At 32.0% G+C, this 22,010-nt stretch overlaps 1 protein-coding gene across 2 annotated transcripts in view; it reads left to right on the top strand.

The window, feature by feature from the left end:
- The first annotated feature begins 2,426 nt into the window (after window positions 1-2,426).
- Window positions 2,427-22,010, top strand: part of LOC114336330 (synaptic vesicle glycoprotein 2B-like) — a 40,212-nt gene continuing 20,628 nt past the window's right edge. For both annotated transcript variants that reach the window (XM_050661389.1, XM_050661388.1), the window contains exons 1-7: window positions 2,427-2,549; window positions 5,009-5,114; window positions 7,818-8,012; window positions 14,792-14,954; window positions 17,630-17,808; window positions 19,132-19,316; window positions 19,909-20,066. In XM_050661389.1, the coding sequence (XP_050517346.1) occupies window positions 5,036-5,114; window positions 7,818-8,012; window positions 14,792-14,954; window positions 17,630-17,808; window positions 19,132-19,316; window positions 19,909-20,066 (959 nt within the window). In that variant the 5' untranslated portion in view covers window positions 2,427-2,549; window positions 5,009-5,035. The remainder of the gene's footprint in view (window positions 2,550-5,008; window positions 5,115-7,817; window positions 8,013-14,791; window positions 14,955-17,629; window positions 17,809-19,131; window positions 19,317-19,908; window positions 20,067-22,010) is intronic.

Here is a 22,010-nt window from a genome sequence, read left to right as displayed (position 1 = left end):
TTTGAAGATTTTTTTAATTATTGCTGATATTAATAAATAAATATAGATAATGAAGCTAATAATTAACACTTTCGCAGCGATGATTTTTCCGCAAATTTTCAACATAACGCGGGCAATTATTTGGGTTTCCGGCAGAGTTTTGTCGGCTCCCTGAATGAAATCCACGAAATTTCAACAAATGGAAACGATATTTTTGAAGTAGTCTGGAACTGTTTGGAAAATTTTAAATTAACGCTGTAACTACCTCAATCATCGTGCATATTTTTATATTATTTAATTCTTTCAAAGAAAACAAAAACAATGAAGGGAATTTAAGAGCTTTCAAATTTATCTTTGTTTATTTTGATTTAAATGACGCGTGTTGCATATTACGTATGATGCGTGTTTACATCTATTTAAGCACGGAATTTCCCTTCAAATATTTAAGTAACTAACAGCAATGTGAAAATAGATTTTATTATTTTATTTGGATATAAGCCACAATTTAAGTTTGAAATTAAATTTATTTTACGTTTCCATTTCCACTTCGGAAATCGTTATCAAAATACAAAACATTAATAAATTAAACTAATTAAGTAATTGCTTAATTTATTAATGTCTTGTATTTTGATAACGATTTCCGAAGTGGATATCGAAACGTCAAATAAATTTAATTTCAAACTTAAATCGTGGTTTATTTCCCAATAAAATAGTAAATCGCATTAGATGTCACAAATCAGATGTTCATAGATAAAATAAAAATAAATAAATATATAGATACAGATATATTTAAGGGAAATACCATGCTTAATTAAGTGCGAATGCAGTTTAGGGGAGAGGTGTACGGTTTGAAAAATTTGAAATTTTTGATTTTTTTATTTTAAACGAAAGTACATCACTATATTTATTTTAAACTTTACTTTAAGTGAAAGTACATAAATAAATAAATAAATAAATAAATAAATAAACTTCAATAAAACTCTCTAAAATTTTCAGCTTGACCGGAGTAAAATTACCGGAAGTAAACCTTGTTTAATATCCCTACCTTCGACTCGCTTTGCAGTAGCATGAGCGTAGTGAGATACGTTCAACAGCTGTTCCCGTCTCTTTTGTAAATTACTTCTCGATTCAGAAACATATTCCGGCGCGCATCATTTTACGATTTGACAGACAAAAAATAAATTAAAATAAAAGTTGCCAAACCAAACGCGTTTTCCCAAAACTGCTTTTTTCAAAGGCGGTGGACATTGTAACTCAAAAACTATCTACTTGAGAGATCCACCTGAAATTTTTCATATATTTTCTTTACACATTTCGTGAGGTAACTCTGTCGAGGTATGTTTTGGTTAACAATAATAAATATGTTGATTTTCACCCTTTTTTTACAAAAATTTCGTTATTTTGACTTGTATTTTGAGTGATATCAAAAACTCAAAAATCGTTAAAACTAATAAACTCAACAACGTTACATCGAGAAACTCATAAACTAATAAAATATTTTTGAATGTTGTGTTTCATATGATCCATTGACGAGTTCTAGTGCTAAATCCATTTTTTTGGAGCTGCCTGTAAAATTTGCCACCGTTTGCTTATTTTTCAATATTGGGTCTTGAATTTTTTTTGAATAATCTTTGGATTGTACTGAATATGTTTATTTAATTTAAAAATAAAATAATTTTACCATAATTGCAAACAAAATTCAAGAAAAGGTGCTTGAAATGTTGATTTCAAACCATGCTCCCCCCACCCTTAAACAAAATTAGTAAAACGTTAAAAATTCGAACATGTTAAGGTAACAAATATTGCGGCCCTTGGTAATAGACCAAAAATATTTTATGGCCCTTACTAAAAGAAGTTTGCCCACCCCTGGTTTAAAGTGTGCGTGAAGTAACAATGTATTTTAAATGGGATTTACTTAGAAATAGCACACTTTCATATAATCAAATATTCTTAACTTTCGCGTGGTCATGGTGATGACATATGAGCAATAAATTACTATCAAAAGTTTTGACAGTTTGGTGGTTTGAAAGAAGTTAGAATTTTTAAATGTCAAAGTTCTAAAAATTGTAAAATATAATGAATTCCAGTGACGAAGAGTTACAGTTCTTTTATTTGTTTATCGTAGATAAAATATTGTATGAAACTGTGCGTGATGTACTTTTTGCGAACTTACGCGATATATAGCACTCGCTCGGCTGTCGCTCTTCCTCCAAACATCGCGTGCGTTTGCAAAAAGCATACTTCACGAACTGTTTCATAAATAACTATTTTAAATATACCTATGTATATGTATAACTTTCCTTTTTGACTAATAAAAGTAGTTTTCAAAAAGTACCAATTAAGATTTATGAACCGACCATACTTATTAACATTTATGTATAATTAGGTAATAATTGCAGTGAGTAGCGAACTCCAGTTTATTGATAAGTGGCTACGTCATCAGCATACTATTATAGATAAAGAGTTGTTGTTTCAGTCACTTTTGCCTTAACCTTAGTTTTGGGTTTTGTGTGTTTTAATCATATTGTATATTTTAATGCTTGGATGCCTAATAAAAAACTTTAATTTAGGTGAGTTTTTCTTTTGAGAGTTTTTTTTTAATGTGGAACATTTATTATCATGACAAGTGGTATAGTTTAGACATTTGACATGTAGAACATTATTGCTTTAATAGTTTTCAGTCACTGAAAGATACGAACTTATTGATAGGTTTTTCAAGATGTTGCGAATTTGAAATCATCATATTTTTTAAATGGTCACTAAGGCCACACATGATCCTTTTGTTCTGATATACTGGCACACGATCATCAAATGTTTCACAGATAATTGAGTGTTGCATTTAGTACACATTGGAACTGCTTCCTTATTGAAAATATTCTTGTGCGCAAATAAAGTATTCTTTATTGGGAGTCGGTTGATGATAACTTGGTCTTCTCTCTATTACTTAGTAAGATGTGAGCAGTTCGTGCTTGACCTACGTATTCTTTGAGTTTGGTGGAGGTGTGATTTTGTACCCACCAAGTAGTTTGCCACGCTCTGTAGATGTGGCCTTTGATAATTACTTTGTTATCAGTCCAAGGAATTTGTGTTAGCAAGATTCTGGTCGACTATCGCTTTACTTGTCAGCACTTCCACTTCACCGTTCTCACTTGATTCCATATGAATAGGTATCCAGATGAAGAAAATATCACTTTTTGTTGAGTCTTGGTTGATCTTGGGAAGCATAGCGAGAGTTGTATGTATAGCTGTTTTAATTCATGGATAAAACCACATTTTTTATGGCCAAATGAACTGCCGTAACTTCTATGGTATACATATACATATTATACAACTGGAATTCGTACAGTGGACTTGATGTTTTTCGTAAATATAGGCTACAGCATGTCCTTATCTTGAAATTTAATGCCGGGACATACCTTCATCGGTATCGGGGGAGTTCATTAGCCAGAACTTAAATGGGAAACTGTTATCAAAAGCACTATTTCATCAAATTTTTTAATGGGTTGATTTAAATCTGAGGTCAAAAATCAAAAGATTATAAATACCTAATACAAAAAGCATAAACGCGCTTATTTGAAAAGTGGATGTTTCAATATTTGGCAAGGCAGAAAAATGTAGACAAAATGGTCAAAAATCCAAAAATTTATTTGATATTGGAAGAGATAAAATCATAAAATTTATTGTTACAAATCACTGAAAAGTTCCTATTTTTTTACGTTTCACCTTTTTACAGGACTAAAATTTACTATATTAATTTTTACCACTTAAATTAGGCGGCCTTTAGAAGTTCCTAACATTGTAAATACTATTTTTTTTAAAGCGACCCAAAAATGCAATTTTTATAAACAGGACGTAGTGCAGCCGATTATTACTTATTTACTTACTCTATACCTCTAAAGCCCATTGTAAGTCTTGACTGAAGGTGCTATCTATTTTCATTTTTCCATGTCCATCATAAGGTCGTTGTCCATCTCAAATTCCATGGTATTGAGATCTGTAGTGATGTCTCATCGTGTTGTTGGTGGTCGTCCGGGTAGTCTTCTTCCGTTTGGGCTAGACTGACATCCTAGTTTTGGCCATCGGCTCATCTTAACCTCTGCACGTTGGCGTCTCTTACAACTGCCGGATGCTTGGTATAATTCCTTGAGTTATAAATATATTTGTTTTTGTCCGGTACCTTGGTGTGAATTTATCAATAATTGGACCCTATACTTTTCTTAGCACTTTCGTTATATGTTGCAATAACCCTACAATAATCCTAATATATGGTTGCATTTTGAGCTTTACATTCATTTATTCATTCATTAAGCATTACAATCCCTAGAATAGCTAACGAATAGCAACTGTCATTTATATAGCTTTTTGTGTGTCTTTACTTGCTCATGTTGTGACTATTTTCATTTCTTTGGGTCTTTGCACTGAACTTTCCAGTTTTTTTCATTCATTGCTCTTATGTCTTCTTCTACATCATCCAGCCATCTTTTTTAATTCGTACTTGGACTACATGGGCTATAGTGGTGTCCAGTTAGTTATCGTTCTCAACATATCTGATTGTGGGCGTCTCTGTATATGTCCTATACATTTCAAGCGAAGAAATTTTACATTGTGGCTCAGTATATTGTTCTCATTATTTTTCTTTAAAATTTCAGAAGGCTATCTTCCTCTTTATTGTTAAACGTCGTTGTTTCCAACCCATATGTAACAAGAGGTCTTATTAAGGTCTTATAAGAACCTATATTATAGTTTGATCTTTGTTATCTTACGTAAATTATTGCTTCTCAGCGGATTTCTATTCATTCCACATGTTTTTTGCCTTTCAGAATTTTTCCCCTGTTCTCTTTTTTTAGGTTTTTCCTATTGTTACTCTCAAGTAAGGTGGATACAGTTTCAAATTTTGGTTTCGTGTTATTAGATATTTCTGAGTTGTTGTTGTGTCGTCCTTCCCTATCGTCATGTATTTTGTGTTGTGCTGGTTTATCTCTAGCCTTATTATCTTTGCTTCTTTACCTAATTTTTCAATTTGTTCTAGGAAATAGCAATGAAGCGATAATTCGATATGACTCAACTTACTTCTCCCGTTACTGAAAAAAGTAACGGCTCCGAAGTACAAGTAAACAACGAGAACACTCATTTAGGTAAGTAATCTATTTAGATAGGTTTAAGTAAATCATGTTATCGTAAAAGACTTTTGGTGAGAGAATATTGGCCTTAATTTCCTTTATTTTCGCCGCTCCCTTGCTTTTTCACTCTAATCTCTCACACATATTTCTGACAAATCTTGCTTCCAACCGTTTCTTCCTACGACGTCCTTTTATTTTTTCGACCTTTCTACCCCCTTTCGTATAATTAGAACAAACCACACTCAACGAAAAAGGTACGTAATATTAATAAAAATGTTAATTCAGACAACAAAAGCAATACTTAAAATTTGTCCAAGTCTTGATTTTATTGGAACAACAAAACGATGTTCATCAATTCATTATTTTCGTTAGTTGATCCAATGTATTACGTTTATTGAATGGAAGAACATCCATTTATTAATATTGCAAACACTGTTCACTGAGCCAACGAACACTATTCATTGAAACACCAACGCCGTTAATTGACCGACAAAGACTATTCGTTGTGCCAATAACAGTGTTATTTCTCCTAAAGTATTTCGTTTATTTCTACAATTATTTTCGTTTATTCTTACAATTAATTCCGTTCATTCCCATAATAAATACGGTTATTCTTACAAGCAATTCTATTCATCCCTACAATCAGTTTCGTTCATTCCTACTATGAACGTATTTTATATTGATAATTACTGAATGCATTAGCTCAATGTATGGTATTAATTGATTAATAATAATTTTGCAGATCCTCCTTTTTGTCCTAAACCTAATGAACTTTACACTGTGTGATTTCTCATATGATTTTACTTATACAGTGCGCTGGAAAAAGTGTTGCCCCCCTATTAACTTATTTATTTTTAGCATATAAGCAAAACGCTCAACAGGTCGATTTTTAAAATAATCAAAGTATATTATAACATCAATGTTTCGAACTTTACGCGATCCCTCTTCAGGTGACAGCCACAACTTTGGTTTTTTTAAATGGGGAAGTACATCATGTGACAGCTCATTTAAAAGCGTTTGCAATAGTGATTCCAAAAATGAATAACACTTTAATCCTTTTGGAGAGAGCAGGTGCAAAATTTTGATCGAATTCTTTTTAAACACATTCATTTTTTTGGAATCCTGAGAAAACTAATATGTATTTTTGAAAAATTTAAACGCAGAATAAAAGATTACATTATTACCGAGAGCTGAAAATTCTTTAGAATAAACTGAAATTATAGAATTTATAAATATAATTTAGATTTAAAGATATTTGAAATTAAAAATCATATTAATTTTCTCATTTTCACCCCTGTGACTTATTAAAATAATCATTATAGAACTTCTCAGATACTTCGGACCCTCGATAGTACTGTGATATTTTATTCTGCGTTTAAATTTTTCAAAAATACTAATTAGTTTTCTCAGGATTCGAGAAAAATGAATACGAGAATAGACACACGAAAACTTCCTTCCAGTACGGACTACACTTGGAAACGAAATGAAATTATTCGGCACTTCCACAGAGGTAAAAGCATGGTTTAAAAAAGAACGATAATGAAAAGCCGTTACATTTGAAATGGTCAAGCAAAACATTTATTGTTTCAACAACTTAGTTTATTGTTACCATGAACGCATTGATTGTGGGTATTAAACGCAGTAGTAGATTGATTAATGCATCCGTTGTCACAACAATCAATTTACATATATGGAATAATTAAATATTACTCTATATTAACAACATTTGTACATTGTTTTAATGAAATCTGTACGTTGTCACGATAAACCAAGGTAATTGCTTATAATCTACGAAATCAAGAAAGTGCTTTGCTGCCAGAATTACGATTATTTATTAAATATACGAAACTAACTTATTGTCTGAATAAATTGAGTGTTATTAATTAATGTACTCTAGTACTCTAATTATTATTCAATCATTGTGACAATAACCAAATACATTGATCAATGTCTAAAAGTTCGTTGAAAGAAAAAATTAAATTGTTGTTACTATTCAATAATCACTGTTAATCAATATTATGAACTAAATTTTTTTGAGTGCATCTACCTCTTTTTCTACATATTTTTGCCGTTATTATTTATTTTTCATATATCTTCATTATTTCCTTATTTATTCTTCTTCTCGAAATATTCTCTACAGTCCATATTCTTCCAAAAATTTTTCTGAGTACTTGTCTTTCATCAGTATTTCCTTTCTACCTGCTGATTTATAATTCACAAATAAAGGAATACTGTTTCATATTGTTTATATTTTAAGATCCACATAATATTATACAAAGTGTGTCTCCTGTGAGTTTTGTTTATTTGAGAACTCTTGAGGACTGTAATTCGTCTATAAGTTCTTTGTACTTCTCTTATGAAGTGTGGTTATGTACTCTTAGATAGTCTGCCACTGGAGGGAAATTGTCATATGATTTATGCAAAGAGATCCGCTAAATGTTTAAATAGCTTATCTGTCCCATATTTTAAAAGTTCTGACGGGGCATTGCGTGGTCTCGGAGACTTTCTATTTCTCAGATATTTACAAAAATATATTTTTTATATAATTTATGGACGATGCTTAAGTGAGTATTTATTTGTAAGGCTGGCTCTGTTGGTTATCGTCATCGTATCATAAATGACCCAATGTTATTAATTTCGTCAATTTTGTGCTGCCCACATAAATATTCATTGTAATTATTTTCTATACTATTAACTTCTGCAAAATTTTTGTTTTAGAATTTGATTGCGAAGAAGCACTTTCAGCTTCAGGATGTGGAAGATTCAACGCGTATGTAGTTCTAATTGCCATATTTACTGGACTAATATGTGTGTTCGAAGGAAGAGTGATGCCTTACGTTGTTCCTGCTGCACAATGTGATCTTGGTCTAGGAATAAAAGAAAAAGCTGTTTTGAACGCAGTACCTTCAGCAGGTAGGTATCTTATCTTACTTTAATGTTGTTTAATTACCTTTTAAAAGTCAAAAGCTCAGGTAAACATAACGAAAATGCAAGATTTTTAGGTAGCTATTTTTTACATAAACAAACCGTTATTTCCATTTCTTTCTGTTTTGCCAGTCCCAATCCTACCGATTTCTTCTTTATACATATTGAGAAGTCCACTTTAACTCTGAACAACTTCGATATTTGCCTCTCTCCCATTTTATTGTATACAGGGTGTTTCATTAATAATTGTCCATATAGTAACTGGAGAAATACTTAGCACAAAATACGAAGATTTAACCTTAAAGACTTAAATAAAATGTGGTTCCTTACTGAGTTACAGGGTGTTTTATCTAAAAATTTAAAAACTATTTTTGCTTAGCATTTTAAAACTAATCGACGTAATCTTTTCATGCTTGGCAGGAATTATAGGTACTGTACAAACTACTAAATTATGTTAAACAAACGTTTCTGGCTATTACCAGAGGCGTACGACGGGGGAAAGTGAATGGTTGACCCTTTCCAAATTCTACGCCACTGGCGGAATTGCTATTTTAGTTAAATTTTTTGATTCTCCAACACTTTCTATGACAATAATATACTCTGACACGTGTAATACTGACACGGTTATTTTGACTAATGTATTGTGTCGCTTCATTTTTAATTTCAAATATCTCGAAAACTAATAATTTTATCGTTACGAATGAAGAGTATATTATTTACATAAAAAGTATTGGAAAATTAAAAAATTACACTAAAATAGCAATTTTGTCAGTCGCGTAGAATTTGGGAAGGGTCAACCAGCCACTATCCCCTGTCGTAAGCCTCTGATAGTAGCTAGAAACGTTTATTTACCTTAATTTAGTAGGGTGTACAGTACCTACACTTTCTGCCAACTATGATAAGGATACGCCAAATAGTTTTAAAGTACTGGGTATAATTAATTTTTATATTTTAATCATATGAATTATATCATAAATTAATCAAAGTATCTGTGCCGTTTCATTTTTAACTTCAAATATCTCGAAAACTGATGACTTTATTGTTACCAATGAAGGGTATATTATGATTTTGGGAGTAAAATGTTTCTACCTGAATCTGAATAGTGAATACTGAAGGATTGTGGCTTATTTTGATATAGAAGATAATTCCAAACTAGAAATAGTATTTATATTAACACCTTGATGGACAGAGACGCTGTGCAGCGTCTTTTTTTAAAATTGTGTTGTGGCAGAACGCTGTGAAGCGTCCTTAACAAAATCTAATATCGTGGCAGAACGCTGTACCGCGTTATAATTATAATATAAATACATGGTAACACGTAAGCCACTGTCATAGAATACCTATCTATACCTTCCAATCTGTTACCCGTCTGGTAAATTCCACCTCTCTATTTCACCCCACCCATTTAAAGTATCTAACCGGCTAAGTCACACGCGAAGCTGTACAGCGTCGCCAGTTATATTGAAGTATGCGGTGTGTGTTGTACTGTGCCGCAGATAGTAAAACACGTGGTTAGGTTAGGTTGAATACGAGTTTTACTCGAAAAATGTAAGTAAAAAATAAATTTATTTAGTGTGATATTTTTGTGCCTAATATTTTATGTTATTATAGTAGGATGTATAATTTAAAATATATTATTTTGCTTTCAGATGGCGGACCGTGACCCGTATAAGAGAGAACAGCAGCGGTTGATTCAGCTGTATGACGATATTACGTCGGATGAAGAGAACTCAGATGCTGCTTATGAGGGAGAGTTCAGCTCAGATGAAAACTATGTACCCAGTGAGTCGTCTGCCTCGCAGTCAGATGAAAGTGAAGACTCTGATTTAAACGAACTCCCCGAGCTCTCCAATGTAGAGACGTCTAATAATACTCTTCACAATCCCCAGCAATATAATCTGCCAGAGGAAAGTGAAGTAGAAGAGCCCGACGCATTGGACCAGGATTCCCAGAAAATTATTCAGAAATCTCAAGACAGTATACCCCTACAAGCACTGCAGAATCAAAATTCTGATTCTTCAGATGACATAGATACAGAATGGGAGTTTACAACTGCAGATATACCAGATTTCAACTTTGATGAATCCACTAATCGTCTGAAAATTAATTTAAATGCAGAAGATAGTCCAAAAGATGTTTTTGAATACCTATTTACCGATGACATAATGAGCTATTTGGTGGAATGTACCAACAATTATGGAGAAGATTTAACAAGATCTAATAGACCCAAAACAAGGAATGCTCGAGATAATAGTTTTAGACCTGTGACTATCGACGAAATGAAGAAATTTTTGGCACTGTGTTTATTGCAGGGTCAAATTACAACTTCAAACATGCGCAGGTTGTTTTCATATGGAGATGTATTGTACTTTCATCCAATTTTTAGTTACATTATGTCAGGAAGAAGGTTTGAAAAAATATTGAGAACTTTAAATTGCTCTTCGAGAACCGCAAAACATAAAGAAAAGATTCAAGCATTCTTAGACATGCTTATAGCCAAATTCCACAATGCTTATGGACCGTCTAAAGAGTTGTCTTTAGATGAATCCCTCTTACATTTTCGTGGCAGGCTTGGATTTAGAGTTTACCTCAAAAATAAAAAGGCACGTTACGGCATTAAGTTTTATGAACTGACAACCTCCGATGGGTATCTTTTAAATACTGAAATGTATAGTGGGGATATTCAAAACGCTTCCGATGTGGGAACTACAAAAGTAGAAGCTATAGTTATGAGGTTGATGAAGCCTTACCTCATGAAAGGACACGAACTGTTTATGGACAACTTTTATAATAGTTCTATATTATCTGAAAAGTTATTAAGCTTAAAAACTCATACTAATGGAACTCTCCGGTCAAATCGCAGGAATAACCCCAAGGAACTTATAAAGAAAAAACTCAAGAAGGGTGAACATTTCTGGATGCGTAAAAAGAATGTCTACGTTTCCAAATGGCGTGATAAGCGCGATGTTCTTGTTATCACCACAAGAAATCACCCACGATTGATACAAGTGAAAAACAGATATGGCCATGAGAAAATAAAACCTGAAGAAGTTGATGTTTATAATCGTCATATGTCAGGCATCGACAGGTGTGATCAGATGACCTCAACTTATTCAACGCCAAGGAAAACGATACGTTGGTATAAGAAGGTAATTTTCCATTTATTAGATGTAACTGTATGGAACTCTTTCTACTTATACCGAAAATATTGTAAAAATAATTCCAAGACGTACAGATATTTAGAGTTCCGTGACAGTCTCATTAAATCCTATTTGAAGTTACCACCAGGTTTAGAAGCAAAGAATTTAGTTCGTCGAGAAAAACATGATAACAGGTTACCGGAAAATTCAAACTACGAGCCTGAATGTTTCACAAATGAAACAAACTTAGCAAATCATTGGCCTGAAAGAAATCCAGGCATTCCAAGTGCAAAATCGAATAAGAAAAAAGTGTTTTTGAAGTGTAGACTGTGTGCCAAAAAAGGTCAACGGAAAGAATCAGGATATAGATGTAAAGGATGTCCCCAGAAGCCTCCGTTATGTCCAGACTGTTTTGAAGAGTGGCACGAAATAACAAAAAATCAAGAATAATTTTTTAGATATCTTTGTATAAGTTAGCTTTATGCGTAAACTATGTTGATATAAATTAATATTTTTGACTTCTGAATACGTTTTAAGAATCATTATGTCTTTTTGGTTTCTTTAAATAAATATTGCTTTATTTAAATACGTTTTCTTAATGAAAAATATTTCGCTGATAGACGTCGAGTCACTGCATGTATTAGGTTGAAAACGACAATAGGCACAACGCTGTATGACGTCGAACGCATATCAGCGTTCCGCCAAGATAGACTTAATACTAGTCTTATATTGTGGCAGAACGCTGATAAGCGTTAAAACTTAAACAATATTTTCTGTAAAATTTTAATACTTGGAGTAAAATTTCAGGTCGCCCTAGTTATATTTCATCCTTTTGAATAATAATATCGACAAAAAGGGCACTGTACAAATTGACCATTTTTGAAAAACTTAGGTGTCCGTCAAGGTGTTAAAATCTTAAAACAGGAGAAATTTATTTTGGACCTTTTTAACTTACAGTATTTCGACATAACTAAAGAACATCAAAAATTTTTCTCGTTCTCAATTGCGTCAATATCCGACATTGTTTTGTTTTTAAACGATTTAGTGTAAAAAATCATGTTTTTGCCTACAAAACATTCCTTGTAGATTTTAGAGAAAAATGTTTCAAATAAATATTCTAGATCTTAATAGTTTCTAATTTGAAATACATAAACAATTGGAGATAATTGCAAAAAACCCTTATTTTTGCAGTAATTTATGAATGTTAATAACTTATAACTATTATTTATTATAACAAAAATTTTTAACTTGTTTAAACAATTATACAGCTTTCAAAATAATAATATTTGTACTTTGAACGTTAATAGGTACACGCGTGTGGTAAGTTTTTTAAAAAGTCAAAACAGGAAAAAATATGCAGTTTTATTTTATTATAAATAAATTAATTCCTTATAACAAAACTAAAGCATCCTTGATATTTAGTATTGCGTTAGTTAGACGGCTCTACTCGAGTTACTTTAGATTAAAAAAAATTAAGAAAATTGCTCTATAATACCTAGAAAGCCGAGAAAATACATTTTTTAGGGTATAGCGATTTTGAACTTTGAATGATTTTTATGGTGAATGGTGATTATAGTTTATTTTTGAATACTGGTACCTAAAGTATCATTTTTTTGCAATGTGATACCTAGCAAAAAAGCAAAAATAAAATTTACCGAAATTTGACGATTTCTACCGAAAAAATAGGAGCAGTCTCCCGAAATTTTGTCCAAGAACTGGGGCAACACTGCTCAGATATTATATTTTCCAGATTTAGTCATACGACTTACGCTTACTCTAAGGATAAAGTCTATTATAGTCTATTATAGTCTATTATATCTGTGTTTATTCCATTATTTTCTTAGTATCTATGTTATATTAATTATATCTCCTCTTGTTACTCCGCAGCTGTTCCTTGGGAATTCCATCTCTAATGCTCTTATTTTGTTTTTGGTTTGCTGATTTATTATCCAATTTTCACAGCCATAACTCAGAATACATCTTGTCATGGTGTTATAAAATATATTATTCTTTTTGTTTTTATACTGATGTTCTTATCCCACAGTACCGTGTTCAATTTTTATATGCAGTCTCTTGTTTGTCCTAGTCTATATTTTATATCTTCTTCAGTTGTTCCTTTGTTTGATATTATAAAACCTGAAGTACTTTTCTGTTCCTTTGATATGTTTACCTTCGTCTATTTCTATTTGTTTTATTTCTGTATTCTCCTTTGTTAGATATTCAGTTTTCTTTAGGTTTATTTCCATTCCAATCTTTGTATATTCCTGTTCCAGTGTTCTCATCATAAAGCTGAGGTTAACTTCGTCTTGTGCGATTACGATTTGGTCGTCTGCAAAACTTATATACTTAGTATACAGGGTGTCCCGGAAAATAGTGCGTTTCTTAAAGGTATAGGTAGAAGGCACCATGTAGAACAAAAAACTCTTACAACATTTTTTTCTAAATGCAACCGTTTGACCAAAAAATTAAAATGTATTTTGGTAGGCAAATTTAAATCTGACAACTATGTGCGGTACGCAAATTTAAGCATAGACAGTCCCATGTAAATAAATAGATAGAAGATAGATAGTAAACAGATAGTTTTAAAGAATCCTGTTTAGTGTCAATGCCGAAAATGTTTTCGAATAGTGAGTGTAGTACCTATTATGTTATTACCTATGAATGGTGTTTGTGAAAGGTTACTTGAAACATCTATTCGGTATAATAATTATTTTCAAGTAAGTACAACTTAGTTATTTCAGTTCACAAGTAAACAAATTACTGAGACATTATCTGGTGTATTTAAGTTCCACTGTAAACTATTAAAACTATGTAATTCAGTTAAAGCCCTCAGCAATACTCAGCATTCAACCCATTTAAACCTTACTAAATACATAATACTAGTTCAGTTAAAAGATGTGTTTTTATGTTAAAAGATGTGTAATTCGTTTAAAATTATGCATTAGGTATTTCAATACGTTTCAAAAGAAAATAATTTTAGTAAACAAATAGTAAATACACAAGTATTACCTACTATTAGGTTGGATTATTTTAAATACTGTTAATCACAATCACAAACGAGTTCTTATTATGTTATTATTCCGTAGTGCGTACGATGTTGCCAGTTTATTAAAATTTCCCAACATTAAAATACAGGTATATGGAAAACAATGTTAACTTTTTTTTGGAAACGACTAACTTTAGAAAAAAATGGTATAGGACTTTTTTGTTCCAAATTGTGTATTCTCTCCATACCTTAAAGGAACGCACTATTTTCCGGGACACCCTGTATATTAGGGTCTATAGGTATTCGTTTCTTACTGGTATGCCCAAAGTGCAAACTTTCCTTCCGTGGTTTCAGAGATTTTTCCAGGAATATTTTGAGCATGGTAAGCAGCCTTGCAGCAGTTCGTTTGTCGTCTTAAATAGACTGTATATTATATTGCCCGTTGTGATAGCTACTTTGTATTCTTGTAAAGTGCTCTTACTGCTTTTATTAGTATTGTATTAGTACTGCATTAGAAATGTTAAATGTTTCAATAACAATTTTATCTATGTCAATGATCTTAGTCGTTGAGGCATTTAAGCTAAAAAAAAATATTTAATATACTTTTTTTTTGTTTTTAAAACTTGCTTTATTATTTTTAGGGATGATGTTGACATCATTTTTATGGGGGTCTCTGGGAGATACGTTTGGAAGGAGAAAATTAATTATTTGTATGTGCATTATGGACTTCTGTTTCATGCTTGTTGCAGCTTCATCCCAGTCTTTTGCAGTGCTGTTAACGTTTCGACTTCTAGGTGGTATGGCGTAGGTTTTATATTATTTATAAAAAATGTTTATTAGTCAATTACATTCCACATTTTTTATATTCAATTTGGCCATGGGTGATCTTTAAATCTACTAAGAGGTTTTTTATTAATAAATCATTAATTTTTAATATGCTGAAAGACAAGTTAAGCAGAGAAAAAAATTAATACAATAATTTAAAACAATTCGTTGATTTCTTTGACATTTCAGTTCTTATAAGAAAATGTGAAGTACAATAATTCCAAACAATTATTTATTTATTCGAACTACAATACATGCATAATTCACACATTTTTGTGATAATTTTATTTGTTTTTATAATTAAACGATAATTATAGAATTAATTAATGAAGCGCCTATAGAAGCCTAGAGAAAACAAATACTAGATTTAAGGAATACAAAATAAGGCTAGTGTGAAAATACTAGTAAAGGTAGCAAGAAAATGGGCACATAACATAACATGGTTAGTGACAACAGACACAGAAGATCGGAAATACTACACAAGATGCTGTAAAGATATCAAAAAGGCAGTGTTAAAGGCAAAAAATTAAAAATGGCACAATAGGGGCAAAAAAACCGACCAAAGCATAGGCTTTAGCAGAGTAATTGACATATGGCAAAAAATAATATATCTAAGATGGGATAGAAAAAAAATTTCATACCAGTTTAATACCGCTAAAATATTGGAAAGATGATTTGAAATATTGGAAAACAGCCTTCGAATCAAACATAGGTACATAAAAGAGGTTGCAGCAGAGAATAATGATTATACTGAAGAAATAAAAGCATTAATTATAGATACGGATCTATAAACACTCCGTGTCTATAATCAATGATAAAAGTGAGAATTGAAAAGGTAAGTGCCAACTTCGTGAAAATGAAAAAGATTTTATGCAGCAAAGATCTGACATTGGCCCTCAGAATAAGATAATAATTAAATGTTATGTACACAGTGTGCTTTACTATGCAGCTGAATCACGGACATTAAACCGAAATGCAATAAATCGATTTAACGTTTTTGAAATTGGACATTTAGAATAGAAGAGTGTTAAGAATTTCTTGGGTAGATAGAGTCACGAAGATAGAATTTTTAAGGAGAATAGGCAGAGAGGGGGAAACTAAAACATAATAAAAGAAAGAAAATTGCAAAATCTCGGACACGTGATGAGAGGCGAAAGATATAACTTCTTCTCTTCTTCTTCTTCTTTTTGTATAGACATGACTCTGTCTGTTTTTTCAATGTGCCTCTATTAAGTTGTCGTTCCATCGTTTTCATGGTCTTCCCACTGATCGTCTTCCTATTGGGAAACCGTCTCTCGGTGTCCTAACTACACTATTTGTTGTCATTCAGCTTATGTGGTCATTCCATTTTATTCTTCCGTTTCTTACCCAGTTATTAATGTTATCCACCTTGCATCTCCGTCGTATATCTGTACTTCTAGCTCTGTCCCATAGAGTCTTACCATCGATTTTTCGAAGGATTTTAATCTCCGCTGTTTCGAGCAATCTTTTTGTCCTCTCTGTGTCGGGTCGTGTTTCTGCCGCGTATGTCATTATTGGTCTGATGACTGTTTTGTAAATTTTGCCTATCATTTCTTTTTCGACATTTTTATTTCTCCATATTGTGTCATTCAGGCGACCTGCGGATCTGTTTGCTCTATTCACTTGATCTTCCACTTCTGCTTCGAGTCTTCCGTAGCTATATAGTGTGATGCCAAGGTATTTATACTCCATCACTTGTTCTATTATCTGACCTTCCAGCTCCAATTTATATATTATTGGATCTGCTGTTATAACCATGCATTTTGTCTTTTTTGAGAAAATTAACATGTTAAATTTTTTGGCGATTATGTTAAATTGTTGCAGCATACGTTGTAAATCATCTTCACTTTGAGAGATTAGTATTGCATCGTCCGCATAGCAGATTATTTTAAGTTGTTTTTCTCCCATTTGGTATCCTTTTTTAGTTCTTACTTTTTCTATTATTTCGTCCATGATCAGGTTGAACAATAAAGGACTCAAGGAATCCCCCTGTCTTATCCCATTGCCGGCTTCATTTGGGTCAGTTAGTTCATCTTCCACTTTTACTTTTATTGTGTTGGTCTGGTAGATGTTTTATTCTTGAGACTTATAATTCGAGAAAAAATAGGGGGTAGGAGAAGCGTAGGAAAGAGACGAGGTTCCTGGTTGAAGAATCTGAGAGAATGATTTGGTTCCAGCTCAAGGCAACTCTTCAGCGCAGCTTCCTCGAAGGTCAGAATAGCCATGATCATTGCCAACCTTCGTCGCGGAGATGTCACCTTAAGAGGAAGAAGCATAAATTCTAGAAACCCTGTTTCTAGACTTTACGAAAGATTATAAAAGAAACAATAGAGAACCAAGTTAGGGAAGAGCAGGAAAAAGTGGATTCGGTACAGGAAGGTATTCTACTGACAACCTATTTTTCTTACATCAGCTTTTAGAAAAAGGAGCAGGCATAAACTTAGAAATACATTTGATATTCGTACGTGATCTAAAAAAGACTGTGATAACATTCTTAGGGGGGTAATGGAGGTCAAATAAGATACCCCTTGAGAGCCCTTGCAGTTGATGCCTAGTCCTTAGAGTCATTAATTAAATATTATGGTTTTTTTGACTAGATTTAAGTTGCTAATACGATCTACTTTATTTTTTAGATCAAGTGGTGTTTATCCAAGCCTAGCATCCTACTTGACAGAAGTACATGTAGCAAAGCATAGAGCTGTGGTGCAGTTATTATTGGGAAGTGTTTATGGACTTGGAGATATTTTATTGCCACTATTTGCTCTCCTAATTTTAACAAACCGAGAAAACCTATTTACATTTGAAGCCATTGGTAAGCTATTACTTTGAAGGTTTCCCAAAGAAACCTCTTTCATGGAAGATATTATGTATTTGATGTATACTTTTCTCTAATTTCAGCACCTTTTCTATACAGAGTGAGTTTTATGTATGGATTTTGGTATATAGGGGTTTTCTAATGCGGCCGATGTTATAGTGCTAATTACATTGTTGTCAAATTTTCCATTTTTCTGGAAATCTACCCTGTATAGTTTTTATGTGTTGAAGTCTTTAAGAAGTACTGATTATTTTTCATGTTATATTCCCTATACCTAAATGCCATAAGTTCGGAGTTATTGCTATACATTTATTTAAAAAAAAAATTTAAACAAAAAAAATAAATTTTTTTGGCCCGGCTAAACACTATTTTAAGTTGTTGGATCATTGGAAACAAAAAAGATTTTTTGAAATTTTTCTCTAAAATTAATCGATTCCGAGTTATAAACAATTTAAAACTGAAAAAAAAAACAAATAATGACGATTTGCAAGGTTCAAGAACACAATTAAACAATATTATTTTTGAAACAACGAAGTACCCAAATTCAAGCTCAAGCCTTATTTTATCAGCTACCGATAAGTAATTTGAGAGTGTTTCATTTTAAAATACATATTAATTTTTAGATGTTAATGCAGCCCGATGGCCTGTCCTTTCATAATATGCACTTCATTAAAAATTAAAAAGCAATATTTTAGAATAAAATGAGCCAATAAATCGTATGGCAAGCTATTAGAAGAAAAGTTGTACTTGAATTTAGGTACTTTGGAATTTCAAAAATTATATTTTTACTTGTGTTTTTGAACCTTTAAAATCGTCCTTATTCAATTTTTTTTCAGTTTTAAACTGTTTATTACTCGAAAACGATTAACTTTACAGAAACATTACAACAGACCTTTTTTGTTCCCAATGATCCAAAGAACCTCAAATAATGTTTACCCGGGCCGAAAAAAATTGATTTTTATAATTTGTTTAATTTTTTTTAATAAATGTTGAATATTTTCCAAATTATGGCATTTAGGTATAGAGAATGTAACATGAAAAATAATCAGTATTTCTTAAGGACTTTAAAACGCAAAAAATAGGCCATTTTATTTTAAATAAGAAAGGTCATTATATTTCCAGAAGAACGGAAAATCTGACAACAATGTAATTAGAACTATAATATTGACCGCATTAGAAAACCCCTACCTACCAATATCTATAAAAATCGTGGAAGCCGTTTTCGAGATAATTGGGTGTTTCCATGCATAAAACTCACGCTGTATATTGTGTATAATAATAATATACGAAACCTAACTGAAGCATGTATTACTATTTTAGTATTTCATCCATGGAACCTTTATTTATTGGTATGCTGTATTCCTCCATTAATAGGAGGCATTGGATTCATGTGGCTTCCAGAAAGTCCAAAATATCTGGTGAGCAAGAAAGAACACGACAAAGCTCTCAAGTCATTTCAGTCAATTTATACCATTAACACCAAGAACCCAGTCGCCGATTATCCAGTAAGTTTGTAATAAATAAATAATTTTAATAGGGGATCCCAAAGAACTTAAGTTAATATCACTAATTTTGTTTTAATTTTTATATGTATTTCTGCAGCCATATTTATTATACTACATATTTTCTATATTACTACATATATAGAATGGAAGCTTGAACATTGAAGATACAACACATAAGAAAAATAGAAGCGTTCGAAATGTGTTGTTACAGAAGAATATAGAAAAGCAGTTAGAAATTGTGAACAATATAAAAACAAGAAAACTTGAATATTTGGTTCACATAACCAGAGGAGAGAAATATGAGTTACTGAGAACTGTTATGGAAGGAAGGATCCAAGGAAGACGAAGCATAGAAAGAGAACGCATCTCCTGGCTGAGGAACTTTAGAGAACGATTCAACTCTAGTTCATTACAACTATTCACAGCAGCAGCCAACCAAGTGACCACAGCCATTATTACTTCCAACCTCCAATAGGAGATGGAACTTTAAGAAGAAGAAGCCATATTTATAGACTTATATTGTTATAAAAAATGTAGCTGTTTTCTCCAGCAATATAAAAATTACTGATTATATCTTATATTTCATTTCTAGATTAAAGATATAAGACATTCATTACCCCTTGATGATAAAAATGACATACAGAGAACTACCATATCCAAAAATAGAGTTCAGTTTTCCCCAATTTTACAAAAGAAGCATTTTAAAAATTTAATAATCTCTGTTTCCGCCCAGTTTCTTATTTTCTTGTGGTAAGTAATATTTTTAGTGGTAGGTATACATGTATGTATAATTTGTTTATTAAACTATACACTAGGAAAATCTCTATATGTAATAATAATATCACTATATGTCAAAACCGACATATTAACACTGAGATAAAGTCAAGAATTTATAAAGCCAGTGTAAGACCAGATATAGCCGCAATACAATGACTAGAGATGCATCAAGTCAAACTAGTTTGATTTTACTCAACAAACTTGACTTGACTTGAAAATCAAACTTTTTGTATAAAAAAGTTTGACTTGACTTGGATTTCGATATCTGTAGGTTTGACTTGAATTCAAACATCTTCAAACAGTTTGAAAAGTTTGAATATTACGCGACGTGTTTGTTTGTGCAGTGGCGGATCAACGGGGGGGGGGGAGTAATGGGTGGGGGAGGGGTAGGGGAAATCCTCCCCTCCCAACAAGGTCCAAAAATTTTTTTGACAAATTTCAATAAACAGAAATGTATTGGCAGACAGACAAATAAAACCCAATAAACGCGCCAGTTAGGATAATAATTATTAAGAAAGCTTAATATAGCGTCTTATAGTATGATACAATTGATCCAAATAATGGCATAAACCAGACATCCAAAGTGAAAGTTATCATCCAACACCAAATTGTTCTATATGGTCCACATAATGTTCAGAAAAAAGTCACACCATTTTGAGCGTCGGGTTTGAAGGGGCGAGGGGGGAGAAATCGGTAAATTCGTAGTTTTGTAGGTTTTTCGTCAATATTTTTAAAACTATGCGGTTTAACATGAACAACCTTTTATACAAAAATGTTCTACATTCAATTTGAAACAAAAAAGGCCCAATGCATAATCCTTCTAAAATGAACGGTTCCAAAGTTACGGAGGTATAGTATTTTTACTACAAAAGCGATATTACGTAGGTCAAAATTTTTGACGTAAGAGAACTGTCAAAACATTAGAATGTGACTTTTCATTATTGCCATGTTTATAATAAACGCAAGTCACATTCTAATGTTTTGACAGTTCTCTTACGTCAAAAATTTTGACCTACGTAATATCGCTTTTGTAGTAAAAATACTATAGTATAGTATAACTGGTCAAAAAAGGCCTAACCCAAACATCCAAAGTAAGAGTCTTCCTCCAACACCAAATTGTTCTATATGGTCCACATAATGTTCAGTAAAAAGTTACACCATTTTGAGCGTCCGGTTTGGAGGGGAGATTGGGGAGAAATCGGTAAATTAGTAGTTTTTTACGTTTTTCGTCAATATTTCTAAAACTGTACTTTAGCATAAACAATGTCCTATACAAAATTGTTCTACATAAAATTTAAAACAAAAAAGGTCCTATATATAATTGTTATAAAATCAACGCTTCCAGAGTTACGGAGAGTGAAATGTGGAGGTTTTCGATATTTTTTATATTTTTTGGGCAATTGTTGATGGTTTTGGCTGGTGAGGTTGACGTTTCTTCAAGGCTTATCACTAACATGCCACTGAAATAGCAAATTTTATTTACAAAACACAATCCTGTTAAGGAAAATTTCTTTCATCAGTAATAATATTATAAATTGCCCAAAAAATATAAAAAGTATCGAAAACTTCCACTTTTTACCATCCGTAACTATGGAACCGTTGATTTTATAACAAATATGTATAGGACTTTTTTGTTTTAAATTTTATGTAGAATCCTTTAGAAACCGCATAGTTTTAGAAATATTTACGAAAAACGTAAAAAACTACGAATTTACCGATTTTTCCCCTCCCCCCCCCCCCGCAAACATGGCGCTCAAAATGGTGGACTTTTTTCTTAACATTATGTGGATCATATAGAACAATTTGGTGTTGGAGGATAACTTTCACTTTGGATGTCTGGGTTTGGGTCTAGTTATACCATACATACTATTAATGCATATTTATACATTAATTTTTTAAAAATTTAAACCCAACATT

This window comes from Diabrotica virgifera, chromosome 9, assembly GCF_917563875.1.
Source record: "Diabrotica virgifera virgifera chromosome 9, PGI_DIABVI_V3a".
Lineage (NCBI taxonomy): Eukaryota > Metazoa > Arthropoda > Insecta > Coleoptera > Chrysomelidae > Diabrotica > Diabrotica virgifera.
The sequence above is the reverse complement of the archived record's forward strand: the minus strand, read 5'-3'. Positions and strand labels throughout refer to the sequence as shown.